At 31.8% G+C, this 25,000-nt stretch overlaps 1 protein-coding gene across 3 annotated transcripts in view; it reads left to right on the top strand.

Annotated features, from left to right (window-relative positions):
* LOC127946327 (sodium channel protein type 4 subunit alpha) overlaps window positions 1-25,000 on the top strand; it is a 144,433-nt gene that overhangs the window by 42,097 nt on the left and 77,336 nt on the right. For 2 of the 3 annotated variants that reach the window (XM_052542828.1, XM_052542827.1), the window contains 8 exons: window positions 731-859; window positions 5,143-5,234; window positions 7,631-7,879; window positions 10,269-10,332; window positions 19,114-19,255; window positions 20,139-20,336; window positions 21,578-21,751; window positions 21,849-22,202. In XM_052542828.1, coding sequence (XP_052398788.1) covers window positions 731-859; window positions 5,143-5,234; window positions 7,631-7,879; window positions 10,269-10,332; window positions 19,114-19,255; window positions 20,139-20,336; window positions 21,578-21,751; window positions 21,849-22,202 — 1,402 coding nt within the window. Of the gene's footprint in view, window positions 1-730; window positions 860-5,142; window positions 5,235-7,630; window positions 7,880-10,268; window positions 10,333-19,113; window positions 19,256-20,138; window positions 20,337-21,577; window positions 21,752-21,848; window positions 22,203-25,000 lie in introns of those variants that run through there. The other variant, XM_052542826.1, reaches the window with a different exon arrangement.

The raw sequence follows: 25,000 nt of genomic DNA, 5'->3' as shown, positions 1-25,000 counted from the left end.
TTATAAATTATTAAAAATGTATTTAAAAAATAATTGTATATATTATTTAATTTTTATTAAAGCTAATTTCATTAAATATCAACTTAACAAAAAATATTAGTTTTAAACAATAACAACTCAATGCAATGACATGCACATATTTTTAAGTGTGGCTAAAAGTATGCAAATGCATATTAGGGCCACTGTATGTATATTAATATTTTGCATCTCATGAAAAGTACTTGATGGGAATTCCATGTGAGCCTGTTTGTGAAAGTGATGCAGTCTAAACAAATGCACGTTGTTTGCACAAGACTCAGATGTGATGAGAGGTACGATACAAACCAAAACCAGATCTACTCACAAATACTCTGAGCTGAGTCAAACTACGAAGAGAAAGACGAAAAGAGAAACAAACCAGCTTTTCACACCAGAATGCTGCATCTCTCACCCGGTCACCATCCGCTCCGCTCGAGGGTCTCTCGCTCCGATGGGCAAAATGACGCGCTGGGTTTTAATGTCCATTCTTTTCTTGATGACTAGCAGTTCATCAAGGAGCGACTTGATGTCATTCATGTCACAGGGGCTGCTGGACTGTGAATGTGCTTCACATTTCGTTTTAGCATCGTGTTTGTGTCCCGTCTCCGTTCATGATCTCTGTTTGTCATCCATGGGATTTTTTCCGGGGGGATTTCTTTCATTCCTCAGGGTCTGAATCTCTGTCCATCCTTCCGTTTGTTCTTTTGCTCAGGTACACTTTCACTGGTATTTACACGTTTGAGTCGTTGATAAAGATCCTGGCGCGGGGTTTCTGCATCGGCCCCTTCACCTTCCTGAGGGACCCCTGGAACTGGCTGGACTTCAGCGTGATTGTTATGGCGTAAGTTATCATTTCATGGTTTATGACCCCTTTGACCTCTTCATGTGTTATCACACCCTAAAAAACAAAAAGAGAAATCACTCGTTACTGAGTGACAATGGTTAAAATCCTAGAGTAAATCATACATTACACACGGATTACACACTAAAAATTGTAATTGATTGTGAAATTTAGTAGCGATTTATGTGCGAAATGTTTTTAAAACTTACAGTAAATCCTACACTGTTTTTTCCAGTTCTAGAATTTACTCTGGATCGGACCCTAAAAATGAGTTTATGCAAAAAAGAGAAATAATTTTAAATAATACAAATAACTAAAAATTAATATAACCACATCATTATAATGCAAAAAATAAATAAATAAATAACATAATGATAATAACTTTTAAATAAAACCAAGGTTGATGGAGTATTTTTTAAATAATATAAAAATAAAATAATATTTAATAAAATATAAAAAAATCATAAATAATAAAATGAAAAATAAAACAATATAAATAAATAATAATAAATAAAATAAAAATAAATAAAAATAAAACATAACAGAAATTTACATTTCACATTTAATAAAATAAATTATTTTTGAAAAATTTCTGAGTGAAATTAATTTAAAAGTAAATCTCACATACTTTTTTAATTGTGTGAATGTACTCTGGATGTGACCCTAAAAGTAAAAAAAAAAAGATAAATTAGTAAAAAACAAAATGAGAAATTATTATTTTATTTGATCTGATTTGAAATACTATCTTAGTCTTTTTATCTCTAAAGTTTATTTGCAATTATTTGTGACATAAATTAGAAATTCTAACAATTTTTTAGGAATTCCTAGAGAAATTATTTCATTTATTCACTATGTTATATAAAAATGGTGCTTACCACATTATTAGCTATTTAAAAGAATATTTCAATTACAATATTTTCCAATTACCACATACAATATTACTTTTACTGTGAGGTATTAATTTGGTGTAATCACAGCTCCTCATGATTGGTTTGCTTTAGGACTCAGAGATAATGGAACAATAAAGGCACAGTTGTTATTTTTAATAGACTGTAATAATCTAATCTGAGCTGCTTGACCCACTGATGCTAGAGCTGGAAAAGGCAGTGGGTCTATATTCGTGATTAATTATTATGAGCGCTTGCGTGCCGGGAGTGTGAGCACTTACCCCGTCCTTGACCCCCATCCCAAAACACCCGTCGCCACGGCAACAGAGGAGAGCGTGGATGGGGATGCGTTCCCTGGAGACACAGCATCACATGAATGTGTCACTGAGCGCCGTTCACATCCAATTATATAGTGTTCATTTGAAACCTGAAATATCCTGGGGAATAAACTTTTAAAGATTCCTGTGTATACACAGAAATGGTAAAATTTTTTTTAAAAATAATTATAAAATTTATATAAAAATAAATAAATAAATAAATAAAAATAAATAAATAAAAATTACATGATACCATTATTTGTTTTTAGTCTTATATATTTAGTTTCTTTATATAAATCTGTTTATATATTTATATATTTATATACATTAATAAATTTTCAATATTTGTTAGCTTCTATTCATTTTAAATACATTTTGTTATTTATTTATTTTAGAATTTTTTATCAGTTTTTTGTTATTTATTTATTATAATGTATTTTTTTATGTAATTTTATTTATAATTAATATTCATTGAAATGTATTACTGAAAAAGCACAACAATACACCTACTTTTACATATTGTTACCGTATTGTAAATATAATAACTAATACATTAATTCATTATTATATTTATTATTTATTATATATATTTATATATTGTTTATTGTTCCTCTTATACTATTAGTCGAAGTCTCTTCCACCAAAAAGTATTTTATTAATCAAGGATGTATTAACTTAATAAAAAGTGACAGAAAAGACATTTTATAATTTATAATGTTACAAATCATATCACATATCACAAATACTTCGCATCAAAGAAATAAATTGCCTTTTAAAATATATGTTACAGTAGAAAACAGTTGTTTTAAATTTGAATAATATTTTACTAATTTTACGGATCCAATAAATGCAGTTCCTTAAAAAAAAAAAAAAATCAGTTCTCACAGTCAAACATATTCAATAAACTCTTTTTGAGTCACTTTTGTGGTTACAGTATTTACATTAATTACTAACCACCCACAAACCTGATTAGCACAATTCGTTCAGTGAATCATGAATCAAATGAACAGCATGATTCAGTGCTAGGGATTCCTTGCAGCAAACTTTAAATCTTAAAGGATTCGCCATCAACTCAACAAAAAGATTTTAGGCATTTAACAACAGCATTTAAAGAGACAGTTCACCTTAAAATTTAAATCATGTAATTTACTAACCCTCAAGTTTTAACAAACCTAGAGTATTTTTCTTTGGGTTGAACACAAAAATATATATTGTGAAGACTGATGGTATCCAAAAACGTTGCTGGTAGCCACTGACTTCCATAGTATTTTTCTCCCCTCTTATGGAAGTCAATGGCTACCGTCAACTGTTTGGTTTCCACACAAGAAAAAAGAAATCAAACCGATTTGTAAAAGCTTGAAGGTGTATTTTGGGTGAACTGTCTCTTTAAAAAGCTGCATTTCTGTTTAGATCCCAGCGGTTTGAGAAGAATCTGATTGAGCTGTGCTGTGATGAACTGCTTATTTCTGGTTTGCCTTTATGGCTTTATTTCCCGAGCTTTTACAGGCCGCTTGTCCTTGGACCGGATGTCTCCGAGACGTCAGATGGAGCCGCTGCCAATAAGTCACGGGTGTATTGGGATGTTGACGGGAACGCGAGAAGCCACTCCTGACTTCATTAAAACCAGACGGATGACGGCGAAGCGCTGATAAATCATAAACGCTCACCACCGAATACCAGGCTTTTCTAGAAACAGAACAGCGTCGTAATGCAATCATACCTGTGCGCCGTCTAGGCCTCGTCAAGACATTAGCAGCGACTCCGTTTCCCGTCCTGTGTGATTTAATTCAATCAGGATAATAACCAGAGAAAATGAAACCTGATCTGGAAACAAAGCTGTGAAATCCAGATGACTTCATCCCGTCTCTCTAAACCAATCCAACTTAAAGGGATAGTTCACGCAGAAACACCAATTTAATTCCTCTAAATGTTGCTTTAGACCAACTTTCTTCTGTGGAACACAAAATAAACCTAAAATGACAAACAGGGATTTGTAAGTTGATGAAAAGCTACTTTATTTTCTAAAAAAAAAAAAAAAAAAAAAACACACACAAATAAGTTGCGTCAGTGTATAAGTTACATTATTACATTCATAAATAAAGTTAAAAAAAAGGTTTACAAAATTATTTACAATATAAACCTGCAGATTTAAATTAAATTAAATTAAATTAAATTAAATTAAATTAAATTAAATTAAATATATTGTAAAAGCAATCGAAATAAAACACTTAGCACAAAAGATAAACTATTTCATGTTTTATTATTATTTTAACATTTTATTTGTTTTTATTTTTAATATTTTATACTTGCATTTCATGTGACCATTAACTGATAACCAAATGTGCTAATGTGTTGTTAAATAATTACAAATATTAACTTAAAATCTCCGGATGACCTATAATATGAATACTTACATTTCTGGCAAATAATATAAAGGTGTTTGGATAACAAATACGTCTGAATCCTTGTATTGTGTGTGAATTTATATTGTTATTTTGCATAATAATTGTACGGCTCTGTTCTTGACAGCATTCGTCACCATTCACTTTCATTGTATGGAAAATAGTCCCTGTGATCATCCGCGAAAAATCCTCTTTATATTCCACGGAAGAAATAAAGCCATTCAGATTTCAAAAATATGTTTTTTTAATTTTTAGAATTTTTGGGGGGGGTGAACTATTCCTTTAAAGTAGCAGAAAGTGCCTTATTTGAGTTGCTTGGTGTTTTATTTCCCCCCTTTTTGTCTTTCAGTGTAGTTATGCACATAACTGTAATCTGATTCTGCAGGTTTCTAACTGAATTTATAAAAGTAGGCAATCTGCAAGCTCTCCGAACGTTCAGGGTCCTCCGCGCTTTGAAAACTATTTCCGTAATCCCAGGTAAGCGGTGCGCAAGTGTTGCTCCATGTCCAGTCCAACAGCTCGGGATTTGACCCGCATCCGATTCTTCCCGCGCTGTGTTCTCCAGTCCATCTCTTTCCCAGCAAACTTCCCGACATCCTGCTTCATTCTCCGTTGTGTTGTTCGCCTGTTGTTGGGGTTGTTGTCATTGTCTGTGCTCCAATTCTGGCTTATTGCAGATATGTTACTGAGTTTGTGGACTTGGGCAATGTCTCAGCGTTACGGACATTCAGGGTTCTGCGAGCACTGAAAACTATCTCAGTCATCCCAGGTGAGAGGCCGCCAAACGCCGAGGCCTGAGGTGCTAATGGATGACCAAGTGACCCAAACACATTTCCAGCACTTCCAATGCACTCTTGGAAACACGGAAATGCAGAATGACGGAAATGAGACTTTTGAGTTGGGCACGTGACGATTAGACAGCGAATCAAAGAGACGAAAGCTTGCCCAGCTAACAAAACAGATGTTCTAAGAACGTTGTGCTAACGTTTCCATTACGCTTTGAAGCGACATTTCTAAGCGTTCAGTTTAAAACCTTTTTTTTTTTTTTAAATCTAGGTTGCAGCAACATTCCAATTTGCGAACATCATAGGAATGTTACGTCGAACGTTGAACATTCTAAAAGTTGTTACAAAAGTTGTTAGTTCTCTGAACATTCTAAAAGTTGTTACATTATATAAAAAAAAAAACTGGAAGGTTTCAGGAAGGTTCCGTGAAGAAGAGAACATTATTTTAATCCGGATAAAATCACCGGTTCGTAACTTTGAGGAAACTTCGCCAGAACGTTCTGAGGATGTTCACTGTTAGCTGGGCAGCTGGTTTATTTGGCCAAAACCGCTCTGAAACCATCAAACCAGACCAGTCTGAGCAGGTTTAAATGATATTCAGTCTGGTTCCCGAAGTAAATTTCCATTTATTTTCTCTTTAGGGTAACAGATTTTTAACAATTACTTGTAAACCACTAAAGGCAGACATACTGTGAGCTACAACAACTACAAAGCCATCCGTTCGCATTATAAAGCAATAACAGCTGGAGAGAAACTACATTACCCATGATGCCATACAGAAAATTCAACCAATCAGAGAGCTCCACCCACTCTCTCTTTCTCTCTCTCTATATAATTAGGATACTAATTATTGTTTTTATTAATGTAATTAACATTCTTAAGCAAATAGTTTTATATGAATCATTTTTATTTTGATTATGTCGTTCGAAATGCTTCATGGGATTGTAGTTCTTTCAGTAAAACCGTTCACAGTCAAAGTCCTAACACTTTTTTTTTGCTTCAAATATTTTTGATTCACCGTGTAACAGCTTGGTTTGGTTCATAGCTCATAATTCTTAAAAAAAAAAAAACTTTTCGAATCCCTATAGGGAAAATGAATGGAAAAATGCGGCTGCTGAAAAACTAGACAGGCACTTTTACACTCGATTGCATCTGTTAACTTATTTAGTTAACTAAGGACCTCCAGGTGCAACATGTTGTATTGCAGGTCGATCACACACCGTATACCTTCAGCTGTCAGCTCGGGGTTCAGTTAACTCACTCCAAAAGTCTCATTGACATGTTGAAGGCATGGTTAGCTGTAGAGGAACACCAGTTTGCATGCTGAGCCAACAAGCAGACGCTTACATGCAATGAGAAAATATATATATATATGTGCATGTAAAAAGTGCAGAAAAGTGCATGTTCTCATTCCAGGGAAGCGTCTGCTGTGAACGGTCACATTTTGTGTGCTTCCCGCACCCACAAATGTTTGTGAAGACAGAGCTGATGTCGTGTGCTGTGTTTAATGTGCTTTGAGAGATGCTTTAATGTGATGAGATGTGACGACATTCAGAATATTTGAGAATCCTTTTAAATTCGTGAGTGTTCGTTTGATTTGAACTGGCCAACAGGAAGCTGGATTGGAATTTGATTGGGAAGACATGCTAAATTTCAATTAAAAATAAATAAATAATAAATCAACAGTCACAAAGCAAATAAATTAAGTATTAAGTATCAAGTTTGTTTAGTGCAATGTAAAAATCAATAATAACATTATTATATATTTCAATTAGATGATTCAAAAAAGTAATAAAATTATATATTTTTATATATATATATATATATATATATATATATATATATATATAAATTTTTATTTAATAATTTTTTCTTAATTGTTTTTATATCTTATTTCAATTCTTATTTATTTCTACGTCATTACATCTCTTTGTCAGCTTAAATAAAATAGGTATCATATTGAAAAAGTAGGGGTGACATGGAGAAGATGTAAAAACGTGTAGTTATTAAAGATAATAAAAAAATATAATTATTATTTTTTTAAATGACTAAAAATTATACCTTTTTTCATTTCACGCAATGTTAAAAATGATCTTTTAAACGTATAAAATAAAATCAATTTAAATCCTATATATTTTATTTTTTTATATGTATGCATAATGTAACCTTAAAAATATTTATTTATTTATTTATTTAATATATTCTGAATTATATAAATCTGAATTTAACAGGCTTTCTCAATTCAATTCTGAATGATGCACATCCCTGATGTGATCCGAAATAAAAACAGAATGGTTAGATATTTAACATATATTTTTTGCATGTAAAATGAGCTCTATGTTTGGGTGTTATTATCCTGTTGTGCCGCTCCTGATCCCAGGCCTGAAGACGATCGTGGGCGCTCTGATCCAGTCGGTGAAGAAGCTTGCAGACGTGATGATCCTGACGGTCTTCTGTCTCAGCGTCTTCGCTCTCATCGGCCTGCAGCTCTTCATGGGAAACCTGCGGCAGAAATGCGTCCGAAGCACTGCACACTGTCTCAACTCCACCGTACCGTCACACAACAACAGCACTTTCTTCTGCAATAACAGAACCTGGTCCTCGCTGGAGGACTTCATCACTAATGAAGGTCAGAGAAGCTCAGACGCAGACAGATGATGTGGGTTTCTGCAGGATTTAGGTCCAGAGTTCACCTTCAAGTCTCTCATATGTTCTTCAGTCGAGATGAGAGGAAACTGAGAGCGACGAGATATAAAAACAGACATAAATAGTTGGTGTACAGTAACAGGAGCTCGGATCAATAGATGAGAGATGTTTGAGGTCATTATTAAATCTGGATTTAATCTGAAACTCTAGAGGAGACTCTTTTTTAAGGAGAAACATATACTTTAGCTGAAGTCTCATTACTGAGATATTAAACACTTATCATATCATTTGTAAAAATACATTTCCACTGGATAGAATAATCCAGAGATACATATATTTTAGGATTATTTATATACTATTATGGTATTCCCAGAATTTTCATTATATTTCTTTCAGTTTATTTTTAGTCATTGTGATACTTCTTATGTATTTATTTATTTTAAACAACTTTTAGTTTAAATCTTAGTAATTTACTTTTGTGCTTTTGTCCTTTTTATTTTTTTTATAAACAATTGTTTTTTGTTTGTCATTTTAATACTTCAGTTTGAACAAAATAGTTTTAGACATAATTTAATTTATTTTACATTTAAGATTTCCATTTAATTTTTAGATTTAATTTCATAACATTTTTAGTGAACAAAGGTAATTTTTACATTATATAAAAAAGTTTTTAAATTAAATTAAATTAAATTAAATTAAATTAAATTAAATTAAATTAAATTAAAAATGTATGACCAGTATTTTTTTATTAAATTAAATTAAATTAAATTAAATTAAATTAAATTAAATTAAATTAAATTAAATTAAATTAAATTAAATTATTCATTTAAGACTGGTTATAAGTTTTCCATCTAATATTTATATATTATTTAATTTCCTATTTTTAAGTATCAAAAACTTTTTTAGAATTTTTTACATAAAAAAAGTTTTTTTTATTTTTTTTATTTTTACAAATCAAAAATAAAATAAAATAAAATAAAATAAAATTATTCATCTATTTTTTTCAAGACCGGTCATATCTTTGATCTAATTTAAATCAGAAAATTAAGTCTCTTTCAGTCACTTTCACACATATAGATTGTAATATGAAGCACGCTGATCATAATTCATCGACTGAATGACAAATAAATTCAGAAAAGCGACGTCTAAGATGAGATTTAGTCTTTTTTTGCTCGGTCTCATTTCATTAGAATAGCAATTAGGACAGCGCTGGCACTCGATAAGATGACCCGCAGAACGCAGATGTAGGACACAGACAGAAATAGACAAGACGCTTTCTCCTCAAGTGCTTTGTCATGGTTTGAGAACCACTGAATGTAAACCTTGATTAGTGAAGATCTGATCAGCCGCAGAATCGATCAAACCCCATATATTCCCGCTCCGCTCAGGAGAAGCAGTTAAGGTTATGCTGAAACACAGAATGCCAGCAGCTGGATCGGGCCGCGTGCCAAACAACGTGTTCCCTCCGGCCTCCGTCGCCCAGAAGCACTCGAGCCGAGAGAGAGCAGATAAAAGCCTCCGACGGATCTCAGTCACTCTCTTCAGCCGGAGGAAAACTCCAGATCTACTGATTACTGCTTCAGGAATCAAGCTACTAGCTCAGATACACTCAACTTACACTTTTAACATGTCAAAATGAAGCTGTTCAAGTCAAAACCAGTCATTATTTAGATGTATACATGAATAAATAAGCTCTAGATCGATGTGTGGTTTCCAAGCGAAAAACTATTTATCTGAGATCAGAGAACAGCAGGAATTTGTGTAATATTTTGCATTAAAGGACTAGAAAAGCTATAGAATTTTCATCTTTTTAAGAATTTTTTTTGTCATTTTAACCCTTTGAGGCATGAAGACATGTAACTCATACCGAATCATTTAGAATTAATTAATAACATATCATTAGACGTGAAATTATGATGCTCTTGGTTTGACGCTTTTAAAAACACAAAAATTAAGAGCATTAAGAATAGAAATGAAACTAAAATGACTGAAGCTAAAATGGAAATTAATTAAAAAAATGTAAAAATGTAAAAATTCAAATATTTAAAAATTTATAAATTAAAAAAATGTAAAAATTTAAAATTCAAAAATTTAAAAATGTACATTTAAAATGTATAATAAGAGTCCATAAATAGTAAATACTTAAATTAATATAAATATATATTTTAATTTAAAAAATATATATTTTAGTGTTAGGGTTATGGAAAAATGTTGCACTGTTACTTTTATTTAGTAATTAAAAAACACTGATGAAAATGAAAAACAGAGACATCATTTTATCTGTATTTTTTCAGAGATGTTATTAATCAGACATTAAGAGCATTTGATGATTTTTGAATCTCAGATTCTATTTTTTATCTTCATTCTTCCAGATAATTACTTCAAAGTGGACGGAGCCAAGGATGCCTTAATATGTGGGAACGCGAGTGATGCTGGGTGAGTTTAATGCACTTTATGACTACTACTGTGATTTTACTGTGGTATTTTACAGTTTAGCTGTTGCATACGATCATATTCTGGGCTCATCTGTATATAGTATGCATATTCAATGAGCTGTATACTGAATTTGATCTTTTGATCATTTATTCTGTACATTCTCGCTGTTTTTAGTGATTGAAAAACTGCAGCAGGTGTTGCATACGAATCTCAAGAGCCCAAAACTAGCTTGTTCTCCAATATTTGGTAATATTCTTCGGATGGTAGATCTAAATATTTGTGGTTTGAAACGTGGTAAATTGTGACTTCAAATTATGAATAGAATGTGTGGTCGTTACTGAATTTTACCTTGAGATGTGGCTCATCCAATCAGAGGTTAGGGGCGGAGCTATGCATGCTATAAAAGGTCGAACTGATGCGTTCTACATTTAGAGGCGTCATGTTCATCAGCTGCTGTAAAGAGCTGTGACGGATGTAAGAGATGTGTCTGACTCAACAGAACTGCTTCTACATGAATGAGTCAGTGGCCTTGACTAACACACAGCAACCAGACAGACGCCGATCAAGAGCAACGTCTCTGAGTCTTTCTTTATAATCAAACACCTATTGATCAGTTTTTATTATCAGCACGATAATGCACCATGACATCTGTTTTATTCTAATGGATTTCAGTGAACAAGACCATCAACAAACAAGATGAGTCAATAAAAAAAAAAAATAATAATAATAATAATAAATAAATAAATAAATGTTTTTTTTTTTCCTACCAGGAATTAATTGTAAAATAAATGAGTAATTTAAAAAAAAAAAAAAAAAGAATACAACAAAATAAATTAAAATACAATAAAATGTAATAAATAAATAAATGCAATTTTCATACCAGGGATTAATTGTAAAATAAATCAGTGAAAATAAATAAATAAACAAACAAACAAATAAATAAATAAATAAATAAATAAATAAAAATAATTGCCTTTTATCTACCAGAAACTAATTGGATTAAAAAAAGATACAGATTTGATTAATTTCATCAACAAGATTATTATAGTAAAATAAAACTAAAAACCATAAACATTACTTGTTACTTATATATATATATATATATATATATATATATATATATATATATATATATAATTAATTATAGAACAAATCAAAATATTTAAAAAATCTATCTCTTTTATTTGAGCTAGTTTCCAAGGCAACATTTATTATTTTTATTTAGTTTAACTTGATGTACTGAAATAAATGAATCTAAACCTGAAAAAACCATATAGACGTATTAAAATAAAAAACAAAAACTAATAAAAATATCAAAACACAACACAAATTTAAAGACTTTGACTGAAATTAAAACGACAGCAGAAAATAAAAATGTATTCAAAAAATTTATAAAAAAATATTAGCATCTAAAACTAGTAAAATAAAATAACTAAAATACTAAAATATTTGCTTCAAATTTTATTTCTGAAATGAAAAATAATACAGATTATTATAATAAAAGCATCACAAATAATAGCCTGCATTTCTAATAATTTATGACTATGAAGACAAAAAGTGTTTTTCTCTGGAATAATGTGTATTTATGAATCATTTTATGAATCATGTATGGTAATAGAAACACAAATATATAATTCAGTTTTAATTGAATGATGACTAAGAGCATAGAACGGATGAAGGCTTTACTCATACGGAGGAATGATCTTCACAAGGCTCCAGAACATCTCACATCTTCTGAGGAACCTTGATTTCTTCAGCTCTCGGTCACTGTGTTATATGTGCGGATCATTTACATCTCATCTCATCTCACTGAGACTCATCGCTGCAGATATAAAGTGACCAGTCTGATATTTATATCATTTTATGAAAGTATATGCTGTACTGTTATAAAGATCGTATTGACTCACATTACAGGCATCAGAATATCATATTAGCTTTTGGTGATATAAATATCAGCATCTGCACCAAATTGCTTATGTTTGCGAAGTCTCTTTCTCGGAATTAAATTGAGCTTTTCCTCCATCTTCTCATTATATCAGACTATATATATATATATATAAGGTTGACTGTTGTTTTATATGTCAGGCTTTACAGGGTTAAAATAATAATAAAAAAAACAATAACAAAAAACAAAAAAAAACTAAAAGTATAATACCCATAATGTCACAAAAAAAAGGAAATAATTAAAGTTATTTTGGCAGTTATTTCATATATCAGGCTTTACAGGGTTAAACTCCACTAAATATAAAAATATTATATATATATATATATATATATATATATATATATATATATATATATATATATATATATATATATATATATATAGTCTAAGGGTTAAATAAAATGTTTTAGCTACAAATTTTAGATTTCTTGTTTAGACAATTATTTGATATGTCAGGCTTTATAGGGTTAAACACCAATAATAATATATATTCAAACAACAAAGTTTTTACATTTAATTTCTTGTCAGTCTTTTTTCGAATTAAGCATCACTAACAATTAAAATACAATTAAAATAATTAAAAAGATAATAGTGATAACGTTTTATTCCAAATATGATTTTGTCTTTAAACGTCATACTAAAAAAAAAATAGTTTTGTTCCATTTAACTTTAAGAGAAAGCAAGAATAAGAAATCAGCAGAGTTTAATGGACTCTGAGAGATCATGATCCCTCTGCTGTGTCGAGGATTTCTCTCCACGCTTGGCGTTCTGTGGGATTTGATGTTTGGAGACATCTGCAGCTTGTTCTGTCTAAGCGTCTGGAAAGTTAGTCCTTCATCGCCGGCAGATGATCTCGCTCTGTGAGAATCAAATGGAGAAAACATCATCTTAAAAGCGACTGCTAATCGATAACGTGATATTTCAAAATCCAGAGCATTTTTGCAGTGGGATGTAGTGGACATGTAATGGAAAGTGCAGGGCGCTCCGGCTGAGTTATCAGCCGCGGATGTGAAGGTCTCGCTGTCTAATGGGTCGTTGGTGTGAATTACGACGAGGCCTGTAGATGTTGATTGTGACATCTAGCCAAAGCCAGAAACAGACAAAGAACAAATCCGTCTGTTTTCCTCCATGATAACAGACGCATGCCCACCTCTGATAAAACAGTGCTTGGAGACGGATACGGAGACGAGTGTTTGTCTAGTGTGTGTTTAGTGCTTAACGAGGGTCATGGCTGGTATTTAACTCTTTCCCCTTCACTGACATTTTATCTCTTCATTTAGAAGACAACACTTCACCGCCGATGACGCATTTTTACAGCTTTTCGTGTTTTCACTGTTATACACTAGGGGGCGCTACTACACATCTTCTGAACAAGTACAAACACTCTCGAACAAAAAACTCACGTGAACAGGACGGAAAAACTAGCGATCTCTTATGTAAACAGATGCATATGATGAATAATATGATCATTAACAAATAAATTAAAACTGCATAATGTAACGGAAGTAAAATATTGATCCAGGAAGTGATATATGTCTGTGCAAGCTTTGGTGGTGCTGATGGAAACAATTTACTGGATTTATGTTTTGATAAATGTATTGAAAATTATCCATATGTAGTTTTTGATAAAAATGTGATTTTCTCACCTTTTTGTTCAAAATTAAAAAAGAAAAATAATTAAACCTATATTCAAGTGTTGATTAAAAAATAGAATGCTTTAAGCTAGAATAAAACTTTAAAAGTTGAGGCTTTGATCATTATTTTGGTGTATTGTATATTCAAATATTAATACAGTAAAATATACTGTAGGTCATAAAATTCTGTGAAAATCATAAAAAAAGCTGGGGGTGGCTGGCAACTTTTTTCAAGAATGTTTTCAAAACGTTACTTATACATAATTCATGGAATGTTCGTCTAACGTTTTTTAAATGTTACTCTTTGTTTCAGAATGTTCAGAGAACATTCAAAAGTAACATTCCGTAGGGTTTAGGAAATTATTCAAATGAAAGGTTCCAAAGCAATTGTATATTTTTAAAATGTAAAAAAAACCTTTACATTTTAAATGTTCTGAGAACATGTGCAGAACATTTTAATAGCTGGTTATGAACAAATGTTATTCCAGTAATATTAATAAAATGTTCGTTCAACATTATTTGGTCTTTAATAATGTTATAAAAAATTATTATACATTGTTCATACATATTTTTCTAAAACATTCTAAAAGTTTTTTTTTTATGCATACATTTTTAAACGTTACTACTTCAAAAGTTACATTCCTGTTATGTTTTCAAAATGTTACAATTGAACTTTCCCTTGATGTTTTCTCTAATAGTCACATAACCGAGAAAAATAATTACAGTAAATAAATAAATAAAAATGGGAGAGCATTTAGAAATAACATTACATAATGTTAGCAAAAAAATCTTAGATCATATTTGTAATATTTGTATTTGTATGTATTTGAATATGATAATATCGGAAAAACATTTAAACAAATAAATGTATACTAAATACAACCAACAATACCATATATATATATATATATATATATATATATATATATATATATATATATATATAAACATTGTGATAAAGATATTAGCTAAATGCTGCTGTTTAAAAGTTTTGTTACACCAAATCTGAAATAAAAATAAAATAAAATAAAATACAATCTCATTGATACTAAAATAACACTGCTTCGCAGACAAGCGTTGTTATATAATATGTAACAAGCTAATGGTTATAATTACAAAACTAATGGATGTGTGATATAATGTGCTCTGCTGTTGGCTAATGGTGGTATATAAATATTCTTGGAGATCACATCAACAAGAGAAATCCCTGACCTTCATGTACAGTAGCCGCTCATACAGACTAACCACCAGCTTTATCACAGATTTTCTTGGAACTCCAAACATCTCCATTAAAATGTTGTCTCATGTGTCATAGTAATTATAGGGTGTTAGTGGACATTCATTTAAACAAGAGTCTATTAATAAACTGTGATTAGCTTGTATTTTGACCTTAATGGTACTTTGAGAGGTCACTCACATGAAACGAAAGGTTTGCTCAGAATAGCTCAGTATTATGCAACCAAATCTGGCTTCAGACTGACAGCTTAATTGCTTTTTTAATGGTCAGATTTGTTAGTTAATATGCAATATTATCTGCACCCAATTTGACTTTATTTATTCCTTCATTTCTGATTGTGTTTTTCACTGAAAATGAGAAAAAAATACTGATTAAATGCTTTTTTTGTTGTTGGATGAAATAATACTGATTAAATACTAATAATTTCCTGATAATACTAAGTAAAATGAAAAAAATATTTTTAAGAAATACTAATTAAATGTTGATTTTTAAAACCATGATGAATGAATACTGATTTAACACTGATAATTCACCTATAATACTGAATAAATACCTATAAAAAACTTTTATTCTGTTACTTCATTTCTGATATATCTCCGATATATATAACTGGAAAACAAGCCAAAAATGTATTTTAAAACCAAGATGAAATAATAATTATTAAATACCGATAATTAACCGATAATATTGAGTAAATACAGATAGCTCCCAACCCCCAATGTATTCCTTAATTGAATTCCTTAAATATATATATTTTTTAATTTTACTTGAAAACAAGACAAAATATTGATTAAATGTTGTTTTTAAGTAACCGATAATTCTGAGTGAATACCGATAAACCCCCAAATCCATTCCTTTGCTTAATTTCTGGTAATTTCTTTTACTGTTTTTCTATCTATCATTAAAAGCAGGAACATACATATGAAATTAAATAGAGTAAATAACTTACTTTTAGTGCACACTAACCAGAATATTACTTAATATAAGTAATATAAGAGTAATGCCTAAAGCAAATAACTTCAATGAGGCCTAAATAAAAACAAGAAAAATAAGGCCTATATACTGTAAGCCTTGAGAGAAGTGTGTGTTTTTACCCTGAAAGAGATGATGTTGTTTTATTATTATCAATATGATTAATATCTCCTTATGTAGGTCGCACAGTCCAGGCTCTGTGTGTCTGAAGCCGGTGTTCTTCCTGTCAGTACATTTGTTTCCTTTGTTAGTTTGTTTCCCTCGGGGATCAATTAAGTGAATTAATCCAGTGGTCTTATTTTAGCCATTGTTAGTGTGTAGCTCTCTGGTCACCTTGTGAACCTGGATGGAAACCTGAGTTGAAGGCTGACGGCGTTTCAAACAGAAGCGCTCGCCTCGTTTCACCTCCTCGTCTGTTGTTGGAGGGCTGTACTCTCTCTCTCTCGCTCCGTCTGCGGTGCTGAGCCAAATAACAGATCAAACTATAAGAAGAGGACCGGACCTCCTCCAAGCTCAGGGTCATTTGTCTAAATCAAAGATTTCCAAACAGTGTATAAAACAGTGATTTTGCACAGTCGGTCCTGGTAACTGGCAGAACTGGATGATATTGCAAAAAAACATTTCGATTCCTTACGATGATATTCAGTATACTGCATAGGTTAATTATGCTCTAAAGCGTGTATTTTTTAACAAGTTCAATTCATCATTTATTTTAAAATAAAATTATTAAGTCTAATTATTAAGAATAAATTATTCAGTCATTTACGTTTTTAGGCAGATTAATGGCTAAAAAAGAAAGAAAGAAATGCCTACATTTTGTATACAAAATGCATATTCACAATTTTGCTTACTTTTGTATTTCCAGCAATATCATGAATATTTATATGTACATTTAGAATTTTTATTTTAGATTATATATATATATATATATATATATATATATATATATATATATATATATATATATATATATATACATATTATTTTGAAAATATTCAGTCTTATCAGTAAATTATAAGCGTTTAAATTATATATATATATATATAATTTAAACAATCTGCCCAATCTACAGAATCCAAATTATTAAAATCATAAAACAATGATGATCGTCAAATAGTGTCGTTTTTCTCCCGGGATCAGGTTGAAGTTCAAGTCTGCTTTATTGTCAATTTCCACATGTACAGTACATACATACAGATTTTCCTCAATCTATCAGTATCATCTTTATAAAATAAAGCATCAATGTCTCGTCATCCTCGCTCTCTTTCTGTCTTTGTGTCTTAGTTACTGTATTGCGTTATACTGAGATGTGTTATCTGAAGGAAGTAACCTTGAGTCCATCTTGGCTCATAACAGCAGAACAGTTATTCAAACAGAACCGATATATCGGTTTATACGCACGGCTCCAAACAGAGAAACCCAGAGTCAGTACATGGGCCCCGGCCCCGAGGCTCCTATTCTCAGGACATTGACAGGACTGAGGGACTCTCTAGCGACCAAAATAGAGCATGTCGAAATGCTTTGTGTCCCGACATTGTGGTCCCAGCTGCCAGTGTGCTGAGAGGGGCTTCTCTGACAAATTCTCTGAGTGACTCTGAGCTGGACCTGAATGAGAACAGCAGATAACTGATGGAGTCAACTACAGTTAACATTTCTAAACATCCTCAAAACAAGGTTTGATTTAAATCGAGATTGCACAAGATTGTATAAGGCTGGTTTTCAGGGAATATGTATTTACTCAAGAGTTTTAGATTCATCATTACAAGAAAATAAATACGCAAGATCTGTTCTCTGAAAACAAGTATTGGTATCTTTTCAATGAATAAATAAATACACTTTTTTAAACTATACATATAACTACATATATAACTTTAATTATTGAATTTATTCCTTCACTTCTGGAAAACAGAAACTACTTTTTAAAGGTTTTTATTTATTTTCTCATTGATAACAAATCTATATATATTTAAAAATGAACAACAATTTAACTATTATTTATTCCTTTACTTTTTTTATTTTAATAAATATTTTTTTTACAGTTGATAATAACAGAAAACAAATCATTAATAGCAACTGAATTTATTCCATCACTTCTGGAAAACAAAAGATACTGTTTAAACCATGATGAAATAATACAGATTAATACAGTAAAATACAATATTAAAATATAATACAGTAAAAAAAAAAAGTTAAAAAAATATTTAGCTTTACTGTAGATAAAAATCAGTAACAAAAACACTCTTAACTTAAAACTTAAAAAAACTTTAATACTTAAAATACTATTTATTCATCAATTAATTATTTTCTGTTGAAGTCCTTTTTAAAATGGTAAACAAGACAAAAAAAAGCTGATATTAAATTACATTTATGCATTTAGCAGATGCTTTTATCCAAAGCGACTTACAGTGTGTTCAGGCTATACATTTTTATCTATCATGTGTTCACGGGGAACCGAACCAACAACCTTGCGCTTGATAGTGATAGTCAATAAAAACAATATCTAAACAATCAATAACGATGCTCTTTTTTTGATGTTAGGGTTAGGTGATGATAGCAGTATCTCACTGTTAATACTGAAAATAAGTCACATGGCTTCTAAGCCGCGCTGCTGTAAATGGTCCCAATCTCGAGCACGTTATGCCACACGAGAAGAAAGCGGTGGTTTGCTATCAGTGCATCTGGGGTCCGAACCCGACTGAAGTGGGGCCCGTCCATTAGCACGTCCTCCAGGGACACGACGAGGTGTGTGAGCGCGATAGCAGCCGTCACCCGCACCCTCGCGCTTTCAACACACCGGCCTGCTGAGAGCCAGCTGGCGCCCGAACCGAACGCTGGCGCCACCGTTACTCACAGAGCCAGTGTTCAGAGAGCGCTCACCTTTGTGCACATGTTACAGGCCCCTTCAGGACATCCCGTGAGAAACAACAAACTCATGACGGATTGACCCGTTTGCAGAGGTGCCACTAATAACCCGTCATTCCTGTTTTCTGCAGGAAATGTCCGGATGGTTTCGAATGTATGAAGACCGGACGAAACCCGAACTACGGCTACACCAGCTTCGACACCTTCGGATGGGCTTTTCTCTCGCTTTTCAGACTCATGACACAAGACTACTGGGAAAACCTCTATCATCACGTCAGTAGACTCTCATCACGTCACATTCAAGCATTAAACGGTTCATGGTTTTTAAAAGATGCGTTTATTTTCAGATATTTTTAATTTGTAAAGGATGCATTGAATTGATAATATTAGAAATATCATGACTTACTGCATTTATTATTGATTTTTTTTTTTGTATTTAATATAAAATATTTCATGTCTCACCATAATTGTATAGTTGTATATGTAAAGTCTATATGCATGCACTACCATTTAGGTTCAGATTTTATTACTTACTAAAAGTGACATTTCTAATGTTGCAAAAGATTTCTATTTCTAATAAATGCTGTTCTTTTGAACTTTCTGTTCATCTGTGAATCCTGAAAAATAAAATGCATCACAGTTTCCACAAAAATATTGAGCAGCACAACTGTTTTCAGCATTGATAATAATCAGAAATGTTTCTCGAGCAGTAAATCAACATATTTTCATGATTTCTGAAGATCATGTGACTCTGAAGACTGGAGGAATGATGCTGAAAATACAGCGCAGCATCACAGAAATACATTACACTTTAACACAGATTCACACAGAAAACAGCTGTTTTACATTAGAATAATATTTCAATTTTTTTTTACTCTATTTTTGGCCCAGAACTGTAGCCAATATGTAAATTAATTGTAATTTATTTCTGTATTTTATCATTAAAACATCAAAAATAATGGCAAACGTTTGGGATGGTAGTGTATGTAGGAATTAAACTTTTGTTCATCTGTTTTTATCCACTGACTTGGCTGTTGGCAGATTTCCAAAGCTCGCTGTAAATGCTCTCAATAGCTTCTAATTGATGCACATGAGTTTCTTTCAATCTGTGAGTTCTTCCAGCCGTTGAGACCTGACGCTGTTTGTGTGCTGACAGACGCTGCGCTCGGCGGGAAAAGCGTACATGGTGTTTTTTGTGCTGGTGATCTTCCTGGGCTCCTTTTACCTGGTGAACCTGATCCTGGCTGTGGTGGCCATGGCATACGAGGAGCAGAACCAGGCCACCATCGCAGAAGCCCTTCAGAAAGAGCAAGAGTTTCAGCTCGCCATGGAACAGCTGAAGAAGGAACAGCAGGTGACCGCTGAAATCAGCTCTTCGTCTCTACATTTCAGGAAGTGGTGGGATCTTGCTGGAGTTTTTTAGAAAGCTTATTTAATATTAAATCAAATGGAACATTAAAATACAGCAATTTGGTTGCACAGTTAATCTGAAATTGTGATATAGCATTGTGCGAAGTATCTAGTCTGCTTTCACAGTGAAGCGCGGCACTGAGTACATTTACACACGTGCATCTTATAATACAGAGTTTTTAGTATCTCTATGTGCTTCTCAGCTCACAGTTAATGCAACAAACCTTCTGCATGTTCATTTGGAAATGTAAAATGCTCTAGATTCAATTTATTTACACACGTGCATATTTATTTAAGGAATAGAAGTTTACAGGATTTAACTTATATTCTACCAAAATATTAAATTGTACACTTGGAATGTTAAAAGCTAATTTAAGATATAAATATTAGTATTATTAACTTGTAGAACTTTTAAAATAAGAGATTCATATTGTTTTTTTTTACTGAAAGTTGTACAGTACAAATGCAATTTACAAGACTTATGTATTTCTGTCTTAATTTTTTCATAAAACTACTACTACTATTAATAATACTAATAAAATATTAATATTACTAATAATAATATTGTTAATAATAATTATTATTATTGTTGTTTAAATAAAAACAACAAAATTGTTTATTATATATAATAATATTGTATTTTTATTATTTATTATTTTTATTTTATATTACAGATGTGATTTACAACATTCATTTATTTATGTCTTATTTAAAAATAATGATTAATATTGTTCTAAGTATTATTGTTGTTGTTAATAATAATAATAATAATAATAATAATAATAATAATAATAATAATAATAGTAATAATAATAATAATAATAATAATAATAATAATAATAATAATAATAATAAGACACTATCACAACTAAAAAAAGGTTCAAGTGCCAATTTCTTTCTGCAAAAAAAAATGTGCCGGCCTTTATAAATATACAAAAATTAAAACAAAATAAAACACTTTCTAAAAATAAAAGATTAAATGTTTTATCTTGCATGTTATGTGACTAACTGGTGTGTTGTTAAATTATTGAAATATTAACTTAAGTTTTTATATCTTATTCTATATATCATATATAATATATAAGAGGTTTGGGTGATGAAAAAATGGCGAATCCATGATTTAATCAATAATGTACAAGAAGTCATGCTACATTGTGATTATAATGACAGCTGTCTGTCTGTCAGGTGGCTCAGAAAGCACAAGAAACCGAGTCCATCTTGACGGCCGACGTGTCTCCGTTCTCCTCACAAGGCAATGGGAATCTGGACCGGAGGAAAAGCTCGAGGCCGCTGTCCGAAGGAACGGATGACGGAAGCAACGACAAATCAGCCAAGATGGACACTATAGAGGAGATGAAGGTAGATTTATCTCCCAAATTAATCATCAAACTTACCCTCATGTTGTTTTATTCCATAGAATTGCCTCCAGTAAAGTCAATTCATCTTTGTTTACAAGCAAACGCACTCTTTGTTGGTGCGCACTCTATCCTTACGAGCGCGACGGGAGAGTCAGGTCAGCGTCTTCAACTTCCGGCCGCCGAACAAAGACTCGGAGCTGGATTTCGCTGATGATGAGTTCAGCAATCATGGAGATTCGGACAGCCGTGGTGGGGCGCTGGCTCTGCCCTGGAGCAGGAGACGGACCAGCGCTCAGAGCACCTGCAGCCACAGCTCGCAGTTCTTCTTCCCGAGTCTCAACATCAACGGGAAACTCTTCGTGGCCATTGATCAGAACGGCATCTCGGGCCAGGGACCGCTGTCTCCGCTGCCACTGCCCACCTGCACCATGGAGAAGGTCAAGGAGGAGAGCGTAAGTGTCTTTGTGCTTCTGATGAAAAACAGCAGGGCTGTAAATTAGAAACAGTAGGAGTGTGTGTGTGTGTGTGTGTGTGTGAGTCAGGTACGAGTTGCTCGGATCTGTACAGGTGCATCTCAGAAAATTTTAATATTGTGAAAGACCTATTTTTTTTGTAACTTATTTAAAAAAGTTACATTTTCTTATAGATTTTAGATTCATTGCATGTAAAGTAAGTCAACAGTTTTTTTGCAAAAAAAAAAAAAAAATATGATTAGAGCTTACAGCTCATGAAACTCAAAATCCAGTTTCCAGTTCCAATATATTCGAATATTTAGCATATTTGAGTTTCATTAAATTACCATCTCTACCGCAGAAATTCCCAGTATCTCTTGTTGTTTAAAGCCACAAAAATGGGGAAGACTGCTTACTTGGCACTGGTCAACAAATAGTGTAAATCACAGAAAGTCATTAATGAAAGAGCGGCTGTTCACAGAGTGCTGTATCAAAGCACATTAAATGCAAAGTTGACAGGATGGAAGAAATTGGGAAGGAAAGGGTGCACAGGCAACAGGGATGAGTCTGGAGGAAGACTGGAGAGGCACAGAACCCAAACTGCTTGAAGTCCAGTGTGAAGTTTCTGAAGTCAGAGATGAATTGGGGAGCTGTGACGTCTGCTGGTGTTGGTACATTGTGTTTTATCAAGTCCAGAGTCAATGCAGTCATCTACCAGGAGATTTTGGAGCACTTTAGGCTTTCATTTGCTGACAAGCTTTATAGAGATTCGGATTTAATTTTGCAGCAGGACACTTGCCCACAGTCCCAAAACCACTTCCAAGTGGTTTGCTGACCACTATATTACTGTGCTTGATTGGCCAGCCATCATGCTTTACCTGAACCCCATATTGAATCTATGGTATATTTTCAAGAGAAAGATGAGAAACAGTCGATCCAACGATACAGATGAGCTGAAAGCTTCCATGCCATTCCTCACTGATGCTGAAGTTTGTGCTAAAGGAGCCCCGACCAATTACTGAGTTCATAATTTAACATATTTTAAAGAACTTTAACTTTTCTGAATTTTTTGATTGATCTTAAGAAATATTATAATATTTTGAGATACTGGATACTGGATTTTGACCTTCATGAGCTTTAAGATCTAATCATCAAAATTAAAACAAAAAACTTTTGAAATGCTTTGCTTTTCTGAACCTTAAATATATATGAAAGTTTACATTTTGAAATAAGTTTTAAAAAAAATTCAGTTTTTCACGATATTTTTTTTTTTTTTTTTTTTTTGGAGAATCGTCCACTGTGGAGAAATCAGACAGGATCAATCTCGTGAAGAAATGCATCAGACACTGATCCTTAATAAATAAAAATTGTAAAATAAAAATAAAAAATATATTTTTTTTATAAAATTATTGTAATAAATACAAGAAGTATGTAAATCAGGTATGCCAATAAATTGTTAATTTATTGATAATTAACAGTAAACAGTCAAAATTTATTTGACAAAATACTATTGTTAGAGTAAAAACAAAAATTGATTATTATTCATTATTCATTCAACGTAAAGTGCTTGGAGTGCCTAGAAAAGCGCTATATAAATGTAAGGAATTATTATTATTATTATTATTATTATTATTATTATTATTATTATTATTAATGATAACTTTAATAATAAAACAACAAAACAATCATTATTATGAATTATTAGTAATTAATAATACTAATAAAAATAATGATAATAATAATTGATAATAATACTTCTTAATTATAAAAAATTGGTCCAATGATTATGTGGCCAATAAGAAACGTAAAAAAAAAAAAAAAAAACTCCAACCTTTTGAAATGTTTTTATTATTTAAATATAGAATTCATATTCTATATTTAAATAATAAAAAGATTTCAAAAGGTTGGAGTTGTTTTTTTTTACGTTTCTTCTGCTCAAGGAATGCTGCATTTATTTGATGAAAAATACAGTGAAAATTCTAAAATTCATTACAATTTATTACTGCATAATAAACTATAATGTATTTCTGTGATGCTCCGCTGTATTTTCAGCATCATTCCTCCAGTCTTCAGTGTCACATGATCTTCAGAAATCAGAATAATATGCTGATTTGCCGCTCAAGAAACATTTCTGATTATTATCAATGTTGAAATCAATTAAAGTTTTTGAGGGAAAAAAACAGCATTTATTTTTAATTTAACATTAAATTATGCAGCTGAACATAAAAATAAACAAATACATATTTCACCTCAAAATTTAAAGCCTTTTATTTTATTTTTATTTTTTTTTACATGCATATTTTTGGAAGTGATAATTTAGTCAAATATGATCGTTTTTGTCAGATACACCTAAGAGCATTGCTACAGATGTTAAGTCAAGGTTAAGTGTGACGTCTCCCAGAAACCCCCTCATCTTCTTAAAGCATGAAATATAAGAGCTCATGTCCCTGAACAGACTGCTGCGCTGTGTTTTACAGTATGTTCATACAGTAGTGAATTGATATCACACTGATATCATGCATTATGCTCTTGCCTTCTCTGAGCTGATTTGGACGAGTTATTTTCTTTTATTGGTAGACTGCAAACATGCTGTGTAATGATGAGTGTTACATAAGAACCTGCACCTCTCTGCTCTTTCCTGCACTTGTAAATGTGTATTTGTCTGTGTGCCAAACAGAATAATTCAGAAACTAACACGCATGGTTATTTTAATGCAATAAGTCTTGGGACCAGCAAACATTATGGATTTTTTATTGTCTAGACATTTTGCATCAGATATTAAGCTGAAAGCAGCAGTA

Source organism: Carassius gibelio, chromosome A24 (genome assembly GCF_023724105.1).
Source record: "Carassius gibelio isolate Cgi1373 ecotype wild population from Czech Republic chromosome A24, carGib1.2-hapl.c, whole genome shotgun sequence".
Taxonomy (NCBI): domain Eukaryota; kingdom Metazoa; phylum Chordata; class Actinopteri; order Cypriniformes; family Cyprinidae; genus Carassius; species Carassius gibelio.
This window is presented reverse-complemented; position numbering and strand designations above follow the sequence as displayed.